Source organism: Nicotiana tomentosiformis, chromosome 3 (assembly GCF_000390325.3).
Source record: "Nicotiana tomentosiformis chromosome 3, ASM39032v3, whole genome shotgun sequence".
NCBI classification, from domain to species: Eukaryota; Viridiplantae; Streptophyta; class Magnoliopsida; order Solanales; family Solanaceae; genus Nicotiana; species Nicotiana tomentosiformis.
In genome coordinates this window covers 150,051,408-150,062,870 of record NC_090814.1, presented here as the reverse complement: position 1 = coordinate 150,062,870, position 11,463 = coordinate 150,051,408, and the positions used below count along the sequence as shown (strand labels likewise).

Sequence of the window (11,463 nt, the reverse complement as noted above, 5' to 3'; positions counted from 1 at the left end):
ATCCAATACAAAATACTGTATTTGAGACTAAGCTTATGTTGTTAGTGAAAAAGGTAAATCTAATCCAAGCTATTAATGAATGATAAATCTGAACCATTTCGAATAATTCAAGGATGAATTTGATCATTTTTTTCTAAAAACAAAAAAAATGAAGGCATCTCAAAGCTCGAGCCCAAAATTAGAATTTGTTTCTCTAAATTGACAAAATATAAAATTGGTCGGCTGGTCGAAATTAATTACAGTCGCTAGCCAAAAAGTGTAATTATATATTTTATTAACTATTTTTTCTTAGAGTGGCTAAAAATATAAATTTTTCTCTTTAAATCGACACATGGGCTTTTTGATGGCCCAATTGTTGGTTGAGTATATTAGTGTTAGTTCAACCCAATTGCTTAGCGTAACTTTAGATTTAGAAGCGAGAGCATAAGCAGGAGTTTTATAACTTTGGACCGGTTCAATTGGCAATCCTGTGCCAACTTCACCGCACAAAAATAGTATAAGAAGCGGTTCCAGAAAGAATAGTTTGATTGATACTAATTCCACTTGGCGAAGAAAATTGTGAGATCGTGAACCCTAGAATTTGGACTACGATTCCTTGATTCAGCAGCGGCAATGGATACAGACGTCGAGATGGTTCCGACTGGTGAAGAATTCAACGCTGCAGCAGCAGCACCTTCATCAGCATCTGCTGCTTCTTCTTCCACTAAGAAACCTAAACGTTTTGAAATCAAAAAGTGGAACGCTGTCGCTCTTTGGGCTTGGGGTTCGTTCTGATTCATATCTACTTCGTTTTCGTAATTTTGATCGAATCTGACGTGGCTTGGTGAAATTGTTGATGCAGATATTGTAGTAGACAACTGTGCTATTTGTAGGAATCATATTATGGATCTATGTGAGCGCTTTCAAATCCTTGCTTTGCTTTAGGATATAAAAAAGGAATTATGGATAACTTTATATTTTTTCTTGCGAATTTATTTGAAACATTTTTGGTCAACAGGCATCGAGTGTCAGGCTAATCAAGCTAGTGCTACGAGTGAGGAGTGCACTGTTGCTTGGGGTACGTTATTTGTTTATTTAAGTTTCATACAGTTGAGACTGTGATTGGTGAAATAATTCGCTCTAATTGAACTGTGCCATAGAAAATTATATACTTCGGGAAATCTTGACTACCATTGTTATATCATCTTGATAGAGCTTTCTGCTTGTTATGTCTTATGAGATTATGCCTAGACATATTAGTTGTATGCACTTTTAGATATACATTACCATATTGTATATTTTATGGCGAATAAGTTATAATCAAACTTGATTCTTGTTGCCTAATAATCTACTTTCCATTTCGTTGTAAAGGAGCCCAACATCCATTGGCCTAGTCTGTCACCCAATAACAAAGTGATAGTGTCTGTTATCATCCTCGAAGTAAGCATATATGTTTGTGGTGTGCACAATCATAAGCTTATCTGTTTGTAAATCCATGACATGCTTTCTTTGAGCGGAGGGTCTATCGGAAACAGCCTCTTTGCCTCACCAGATAGGGGTAAGATTTGCGTACACACTACCCTCCCTAGATCCCACTTGTGGTATTACACTGGGTTGTTGTTGTTGTTGCCTTCTCCCATTCTCCATCTCTTTTTGTCAATTACCATACAGATATCCCTCCATTGCTGCCCTCTCCCTCCTTTATCCTTCCATCTGATGAAACTTTTGTAATGTATTCACCTTTTTCTGCTGCTAGGTCCGTACATGTGCTGTCTTTTCCCTTTGGCACTTCTTTCTCATTTCTGTTACGGCTGCTAACTCTGACGAGGCTAGCAACTTGAGAGTTTTGTGTGGTGTATTTTCTACCTTTTTCCTATGTCCTCTTTCTAAGGCAGGCACACCACTTTTCGCCCATCACTGAACCCCTATCTTGAGGAGAACCTTCAATTAACAATGGAAAACCAAACAACCAATTCTTTCAATACGATTTTATTTGCTCAAAGTACTTTAAAGGTTAACCAAAAGTGAACCTGACTGAGTTATAAAAGGTAATCAGAAAAGTGGATAGGTGTTACTTTCTTAGGATTATTGGTATGCCCTTCTTCTTTTGGGCATAGAGCGAGGAAAGGGAGGGAAAGGTTTCTCGGAGTTGAGACAAGGAGAGCTTTTTGTGTGGAGAATGCTGGATGTTTAGGAGGGTTGCCTCTGCTAATCCATGCATATTTTACTGCGTTGCACTTCTTCTTATTGCCAAAGACCACACGTATATCCCCTATTGCTGTCCTCTCCCTCCTTTGTCCTGCCATCCGATGAAACTCTTGCAATGTATTCACCTTCTTTTGCTGCTAATTCTGCACACTTGCTGTCTTTTCTTCTTGGTACTCCTTTCTCCATGTCTTCTTTCTCATTCTATAATGGCTTCTTATTCTGACGAGGCTTGAGACTTTGAGAGTTTTTGTGTGGTGTATTTTCTTCTGCTTTTTTTCTTCTATCTTCTTCCCTTTCTCAAGCAGACACACCCTGTTTCCTCCCCATCAGCAAACCCATGTATCTAGAGGAGAACTTTGAACCAGAGAGCATCAGTAGCAAAGCCACATTTTTCTCCAATTCAACCCAAACCTTGAGCCTCATCTCTTATTTCAAACAAAACAATAAGAAAAGATAAAATTGTGAAAAAGCTGAAAATCAAAACAAAAACTGGTTGCAGTCAATTATAATATCTTCTTATATAAACCACTTAAACAGTCAAATAAAATATTAGAGGTTAAAGAATAATGTCGTAACTTTATATACATTTTTGGAGTACAGTGACATTTCAAACTCATTGAAAAGTAGTTTTATTACCTGCTGCCATGAAGAATCACATCAAGGGGCTCGAGCTCAGACACAGTTTGAAACCATTTTGCACATGTCATAAGCAATGTTGTCAAACTTCAGACTCAAACAAACGGCAACTCCAAAGATAAATATAGAAGTCAAGATTAAAATTAAACTAGAGTAGAAAAGAATAGACCTTGATTGGCGTTCTGGAAGGAAACCAAAGTTGTAGCTAAGGGTGGCAAGTGGGCCGGCCCGGGACCGCGGGCCAAATGGGCCAGGACCGTTTGGCCCGGTTTTAGTGGGCCTGGGCTGGTCTCGTTGGCCGGTCCTATGCTTTGGGCCCGCCAGACCCGGGACCATTTAGCCCGCCAGGGACCGGGACCCTTAGCGGGCCAAACGGTCCCAACGGCTATATTTTAAATAAATAAAAAAAATATAGCCGTTGGGCTGTCAAAAATAGCCGTTGGCTATTTATAAAATAGCCATTTAAACCCCCCCTCCCCAGCTTTGTTTTAACCCCAAACTTTTTATAATTATATTTTTTCCCTATTTTCAACTATAAATACCCCTTCATTCTTTCATTTTTCTTACAAAATCATCAATCTATCACAATCTCTCTCTATTTTCCTTTTATAATTGCTACTATTGCTTACTTTATTGTTACTAAGTGTATAATATATAAGCTATATTCGATATATATATACTTTTTAGTAGTAACATGAAATGACCAAAGTATGGTACTTTTTAGCTAGTATAAATATGGAATGATAGAAGATCAAGTTTTAGCTCAACTCAGTTTTAGTTGAAACTGTAATCTGAGTTGAGCTAAAACTTGATCTTCTATCATTCCATATTTATACCAGCTAAGAAGTACCATACTTTGGTCCTTTCATGTTACTACTAAAAAGTTTATATATATATATATATATATATATATATATATATATCGATATAAGATGTATATATAGTATAGTATAGTATATATATAAGCTATATATACATCTTATATACTATATATAAGATGTATATATAGTATAGTATATATACTAAATGAGATGTATATATAGTATATATACTAAATGTATAATATATAAGTTATATATACTAAGTGTATAGTATATAAGATGTACGTATAGTATAGTATATATAAGTTATATTCGATATAAGATGTATATATAGTATAGTGTATATATATATATAAGCTATATTTGATATTAAATATTGAATATTAAAATTTAGGATGTTAAATAAAATTTAGGTCGCAATTCTATAATAAAATTTACAAAGCATTGCTTTAGATATTTTTTTTAACATCCTTTTGTCTCTAATATCTATTTAATTTTATTTTTTTTAAAAACTCCGTTGGGCCCACTTAGCACATTTAGCCCGCGGGCCGGAACCGTTTAGCCCGGGACCAAACGGTCCCGATCCCGGTCTCGAGGCGGTCCCTACAAAAGACCGTTTGGTCCGTTTAATTTGGGACCGGCCCAGGACCGTTTGGACTGGCCTGTGACCGGGACCGTTTGGACCGGCCCACTTGGCCCGTTTAGGCCCGGGACCGGCCCACTTGCCACCCTTAGTTGTAGCGCCACCCCTCATCACCAAATATGAAAAGAAGTTCGAGCGGAACATAATATTGTAGCTTTTTTTCTCACTATTTTTCAGTGTTGTTTGGTTTGCTCTTCCGGACTTGGCCTTCTATAAAGGAATTCAAGGAATGAGAACCCCTTGGATCAAAATCTTGATCTGAAAGTTAACATCCTCACAACCCTCTTTAGCCGATGAGAGGAAGATTTTGGAGGAAATCACTAATGAAATCGCTAGAAAAGTGACAAGGATTGGTTGGGAAAAAAATAACTTGCCTGCACGTTCATTCTTTTTTCTCGATCACTTAAAAAATAAATTTTCTTCTAGATTGTGATTTTTCCATTTCAAATTGGGAAAAGGCATAACACCCCCCCCTCCCCTCCCCCCCCCCCCCCGAACTAAGGCCAAATTACCAGTTACACACTTTATCTTTGAGGGAGTCCCATTACCCCCTTTAACCTTTTTAAAACTTAATAAGTACCTCCCTAAAAAGCCATACTCAGATGTGTATGGATGTAGTGAAATACACGCGCATGCCATATGGACATTTCATTTTTTATTTTTCTTATTCTTTTCCATTTTTTCCTTTATTTTTTCTTTTCTTCGTTTTCTTCTAGCCGTTTGTCACAAAGGCGCCGACGACCAAACTTATATTTTTGGTTTTTCTTTCTTTTCTTTATATTCCATTTCGCTTTCTTTCGTCCTTTTTTCTTTTCTCCAAAACCAATCACACCTTTTTGAGTCTGATCAAAATCAACAATACCCAGTTCAAATGTGAGGTGTTTAGTGGATATTTGTGATGGGTTAGCTAATGTGGATAGTGATGGAAGAGTGGAGACGAGATGGGGTTTACAGTGGTGTTTCCTGGCTCTGCTGCTCGAGTCCTTGTGATTTATGGGGACCGGCTGGTGGCAGGCGGGTGGAGTTGTGGTGGCTGCTAATCAATAAACAATGGTGGAAGGGAGGTGGCAGGCCACGTTGCGCGGACTCTCCAAAATACTGCTGCACCCGTGTTGGATTCTCCAAAACTACACTGCTTTTGGAGAATACGACACGCACCCGACGATATTTTCGGAGAGTCCGAGCAACATAGGTGGCAGGTGCAGGAGCAGTGATGGCTTTGTGCTCACTGGTGACTTGAAGGTGGAGGGCAGCTATTGAAGGTTTCTCTGGTGGCTGCCGGTGAATTTTTGCTGGCAGGGAATTTGATCCCTTTTTTAATGAAACAAAAAGGAAAGAAAGAAAAAGAAAATTTGACTTTTATTTCACTAAAATAGAAAGAACAAAAATTTAAATATATCATTTAAGTTAACTTTAATTAATTAAGTGTACTTGATTATAAAGTGCTATATTAAAAATGACACATGAAATCAAAATTTAACTTCTTTTGGTCTCTCACATGCCTCCAAGAGAGTGAACACACTTTCCATGCCACCTCAGCATCCAAGGGTATATTTATTCCGTTTAAAAAAGGTTCAGGGGGATAATAGCACCCCCTCAAAGATAAAGTGTGTAACTGGTAGTTCGGCCTTAGTTCAAGGGGTCCTTATGCCTTTTCCCTTTCAAATTTAAGTAGATCGGATAGATTTTATTGTTTTACTGCTTGTATAAATAGATCAGATAGATTTTAATATTTTACTACTTGTATATAAGTCTACTTTGAAGGAAAGAGAAAATAAAGATACAATTTCTTAGACATTAGGACTTTTAGGACATAATTATATGTATAATATTTTGTTATAGAGTTGATTTTAGGCCCCTGGTTATGTTTTATCTTTAACAGGAAATTAGTAGAAGAAAAGAATTAATCAAAAAATTGGTTCAATTCTTCAAAAGACAAAAGAAACAAAAAAGAAAAGAAAGGGGATTCTGAAGGATCATCACCTATGGCCTCCTAGGCTCCCACCTTATATTCCCTTCATCTCCTTATTTCTATCTTTATTTATTTTTTCTTCCCTCTATTTTTTCCTATTTTGTTAATTCCCACTTCTACATCCGCTACTTTTTATTTTCTATCAAACTCAATTGCCCCCCTAGTGTTTCCCCTCCATCTACTTTCCGCACACCTGTTACCCCTTTTCTTTCGGACCCAATAGTTATTCCAAATTCTTTCCCTAAAAATCACGATCTCCTCTCCTACTTTCCTTCAAACCCAACACCTATTTAGCTTTGTTTTTCATCCATGGCAGATTTTCTTCCTTTTATTCTCCTATGTTTCCTTCTATTTCCGGCGAAATTTTTGCCACCCAAGTTTTGTTCCTTTTTCAGCGATTTAATCAGAAATTTCTTCTAAAATATTCTTTCCATAGGCGGAAAAGGATTGAGAGCATGATGGCCTCCAGATCATGATTTTGATCTATGAGTTCTCATTCCTTCAACTCCTGTATAAAAGTTCAGGTTAAATTTAAGAGCAAAACCAAGCAAAAAATAATGAAAAATTAGTGAAAATGCTCCATTACCAAGTTTAGTTCGCGTTTATTTCATATTTAGTGACAAGATGTGCCAATGCAGCTTTTCGCATTACTTCCCAACTACATTTCAAGGATTATTTTTTTTTCCAGTCTAGTTTTATTCTTGTAAGTTTGATTAATATTTCTGTTTCAGTTTATCAGCATTGCTTGTGAAAGAAAATAAACATTTTATCTTACTAATTATGATAAATTTGGTGTAGAAATTCTTGAAATACATATATGCTAAATGATTATGGGTTGTGTATGAGCTTGAGTCCCTCGGTTAATTCCTCATGGCTGTCATGAAGAATTACTTCTTAATGAGTTTGAAAGGTCACTGTACTCGAGTACATCTGAATTTAGTATGTTATTCTTTTTTGGACTATAAGATTTTATTTGATTTGTTTAACTTTCCCCATTTTGGGGGGGGGGGGGGGGAATTGGTGGGTTTCTTTAGCATTTACCCTGTTGTCCAAGTTTTGTGTTTTCTTTCTTAGTTATGTTGCTAAGTTAGACGTATCCTTTATTTTTTTGGCTTAGACATCTTGATTTATATTATCACAGGTGTATGTAACCATGCCTTCCACTTCCACTGCATCAGTCGCTGGCTCAAAACCCGTCAAGTGTGCCCATTAGGTAGCTATCAACCTTGTCTTTTGCGCTGTTTAGTTAGCTTGTTAACTATATCATAATTGTTGGAACTCTTTTCCTCATTTCAGATAATAGTGAGTGGGAATTTCAGAAGTATGGTCACTAGAGGATTCAACAAGTGGCAGGAGAGGCGATTATGCTGCTGCAATGTCGTTAAATGTAGTTTGTTCTAGTAATACTTGTTCCAGTGCCTTTTGTTCTGTGTTGCCTTACATATCTGAGTCTGCTTTGACGATCTGATAGGATTTACTAGGGAGCTGGTGCTGAATCTCATATGCTGTGTGATTCTACTTACTGAAGTCAAACCTGCCCTTGTTGATTATGTTGTTTGGGGAAAACCTTCAACTAGAGCCACTAGCAAAATCTGGCGCCAATGTTATTTTACTTTCAATTACTCTAATATTGTGCTTTCTTTCTCTTGATCCTCTAAAGTTGTTTACAGAATCTTTTGCCATTCGTTTGATACCTACATTTATGTGCTTGAGCCTGTAAGATCCAGAGTATTCCAAAAGTTACATCGACTTTTTACATTAAGGCCAATGCACCAGCTAGCCAATTTAGAATGGCACCATGGTTTTGTGAGACTATTAACAATGGCACCAATATATGGAGTAATTTGCTTAGCCAGAGGAAAGTCTTGCCTTTGATCTGGGATGATGCGTATAGCTACCTTTCAATATAGAGTTAAATCCCAGGACTCCGACTTTTCTGCAAAGTCCGAGAAATTTTAGAAGCAAGTTGACAGTAGTGAGATTTGCTTTCGGTTCGCTCATCAGGTAGTAAAGATAGAAACTCCAAACCAATCAAAGATGATATGATTTATGGTTGTCTGTCTTCCAAAACTAGTTCATTTTGTACTAAGCCCATCAAATGACAATGTTACAGCAGATGAACATACATTTTCAAATGTACTTGAGGCTGATAAATACTCGTAAGCAAGAAAAGAATGATGACAATTTCTTAACATTATTTCAACAGATAGATGGTCCTTCGCTATTTTTCATTTTCCTTTTTGAACTTGGCCTTGTTCTTGTTTCTGCCCATCACAGATTTGCAGTTTACCACAATCATCTTCTGTTCCATAGTCAATTGATCACCCGACAGGCTAAGAAACAGACACTGCTCACAGAGATGCGGTAGCAGAGTGGAGTAGCCAATGCACTGCAATTGGACTCCTCACGCTGTGAATTCCATCACTCCACTCAATTGACCCAAATGCTGATTCAAGACCCTTCACTCTCTCCAACCCTACACTTCCATTACTGCTAAAACTAATCTCATACGACAAACTCTTATTTTCCTCACTAAAACTGAGCTTAGTCGGAGTCACCTTCACCTCCACCGAAGCCGGCGCATTTATTTTCACCTCATACGCCGCATTTGTATTCCTCCCAACATTTTTAACCACACGCTTGTATTTCACCACACTCTCACTACTAAAAACAACTGAGAACGACGGATAATTCAAATCCCCTGGACTAACTAAACTCTTTTCACTGCAATTCACCGAAGAGGTATCTTTCACGAACGGTGAAATCCTTTTGGGATCATAACCAATTGCACAAAGAAAATCCACGTAATCCCTCGTCGCAATATCATAAACCAGACCTGGATCCAGTGCTCTGTTCGGATCCACATGACCCGACCCGTGAACAAACGGACTCGATTCTTGGCCCGTCGCAAGATCCGTAAAGGTTTTGCCGGAGTTATCTATATTGTAAGCTGTCGTCATGAGGGCAGATTTGATGGCTGCTGTGGTCCATTTAGGGTAAGCTTTTCTAAGTAAAGCAGCTAATCCACTTACATGAGGACAAGACATGGATGTACCAGATATAATGTTGAATTCCACTCTTCTGGTATCAATTTCCAAATCTGTTGGTCCAATGGACCCGGTCCAACCGGCTAAAATGTTCACTCCTGGCGCAGTAACATCCGGTTTAAGGATCTCCGGTGTTACATAATTGGGCCCTCGGCCTGAGAATGCAGCAATACGTGGAGCAGACGGTGGTTTTCCGATTACAGTTCCTTTAAAGACTATTGTTGCCGTTGGTGATGAATCAGATTTGACGTAATCCCTGATTTTGTCACCGGCTTTTTGGCCGACCATCGTCGCCGGGAGGAGATGTGAATCGGCGACGAGTTCTTCGCCGGAGTCAGCTAAATTCGCCAGGACCATACCTGCACCACCGGCTAACTTCACTGCACTTCCTTTCTCTACTCTAGCATTGCCGCCTCGATCACATAATACAATTTTTCCGGCGACCTTTGAAGGATCCAGCTTTCCTGGATAACAGAGCTGACTCCCGCAGTCGCCGGAGTAAACAAGAGGTAGTTTTGAATCCCCGAGCGGATCGCCGGAATACAGGGATACGCCACCGAATATTCTACCGTCTCCTAAAATAACATCAGCCGGAAACTCCCGGTCTATCGTTGAAGCAGCAACGGTGAGAATCCACGGCGCAACGTTGACCGCCGTGGAAGCACCGGGACCAGAATTTCCAGCAGAGCAAGAGACAACAACGCCATGTTCTGAAGCACCAAAAGCTCCAATAGCAATAGAGTCAACGTCATACTCCGGTGCATAACCGTCAGCACCAACGGAAAGTGAAATCACGTGAACTCCATCAGCAACAGCTTGATCCATTGCAGCTAAAATATCAGAATCAAAACACCCTGTTTTCCAACAGATCTTATAAGCTGCTATTCGAGCTTTCACAGCCATGCCTCTAGCTTCACCTTTTGCGTATTGAAAAAAGCTAGCGTTAGCTACAACAGATCCAGCTGCAGTTGAAGCAGTGTGGGTCCCATGTCCTTCAGTATCTCGTGGCGATTTTGATTCTTTAGACTCGTCAATTGGGCTTCCACGATCAGCTTCATAGCCTTTGTAGAACAATCGAGCGCCTATGATTTTACGATTACATGAAGTTGCAGGAAAGTCTGGCCCAGTTTCGCATTTGCCCTTCCAACCGGACGGGACAGCAGAAAGACCGTCGTCGGTAAAGCTCGGCCTTTCCGGCCAAATGCCCGTGTCGAGGACCCCGACGATGACGTCATCGGCGTAGTCTGAATTGGGCCAAAGCCCAAATGAGTCTGCGAGACCTAAGAAGGTAGGTGTGTGAGTGGTGTGAAGCTGGCGTGCACGGTCAAGGATGACGGAGACTACACCGGGAACGCGGCGGATCCGGTCAGCCTGCCCGGAAGTGAGACGGGCGGAGAAACCTTGGGAAGCATAATCGTAAGAGTAAAGGATTTTGGCGGAGTATTGAGAAGAAGAAGAGACTGATCGGAGAATGGAGGAGTACCAATGGTGGTGGGTAGTGAAGATGTGGGGCTTGTGAGATTTTGACACGTGGACTATGAAAGTCTCAGAACCGTCCGATTGAACTGAAATTGCTAAAGAGTTGAGAAAGAAGAAGATTAAGAGGAAGAAAAAAGAAGAAGAAGAAGAAGAAGAAAGTGCCATTTTAGAAGAGTTTGCAATATGAAACTATGTTCTGCGACTGTTAATATTGATAGTCAATACTTGATAAAAAGGATAGAGGTGTGGGCCTTATTGGGCCACGTTGTATATAGAGATTGGTTCATGTTTAGGCCCTTTTTGCCATTCCCGCATATCCACGTAGGACTAGGACCCATTCTTTAGATTAATGAGAGATGGAAGGGTAGGTAAGATATGTATTAATGTCCAGCAAAAATAAAAGTTTAGATATCTGTTAGGTGTTTACTTCAGAATAAATTTTAAAAAAAAAAAAAAAAAAGGTTTATACGAGAAGATGAAATCACGTTTTTCTCACAGTATATTGCTCGTACTACTGCCAGCCAGGAGTATTATATTGGAGCGTCGTGACTCGTGAATCATGAAAATGATGCCTATTACTCCTTGTTCGAAAAGCAGATAATGAATATCAAAATATGTTCTTAAACTAAAGTTTTTGTAATAACTTTTTTTTGTCATGCTACTAACTTCACTCATAAT

General features: G+C 39.1%; 2 protein-coding genes across 2 annotated transcripts; one reads left to right on the top strand and one right to left on the bottom strand.

The window, feature by feature from the left end:
• Positions 1-305: 305 nt before the first annotated feature.
• Positions 306-7,909, top strand: LOC104104527 (RING-box protein 1a-like). Its single transcript, XM_009612634.4, has 5 exons — positions 306-763; positions 842-892; positions 998-1,057; positions 7,401-7,472; positions 7,556-7,909. The coding sequence occupies exons 1-5, from the start codon at positions 613-615 to the stop codon at positions 7,591-7,593; spliced, it is 372 nt and encodes a 123-aa protein (XP_009610929.1). The 5' UTR covers positions 306-612; the 3' UTR covers positions 7,594-7,909.
• Positions 7,910-8,321: 412 nt separating this feature from the next.
• LOC104104528 (subtilisin-like protease SBT1.4) lies at positions 8,322-11,014 on the bottom strand. The gene has a single exon (XM_070197855.1). It carries the CDS (start codon positions 10,948-10,950, stop codon positions 8,611-8,613), a length of 2,340 nt encoding a protein of 779 aa, XP_070053956.1. The 5' UTR covers positions 10,951-11,014; the 3' UTR covers positions 8,322-8,610.
• Between the last annotated feature and the right edge of the window lie 449 nt (positions 11,015-11,463).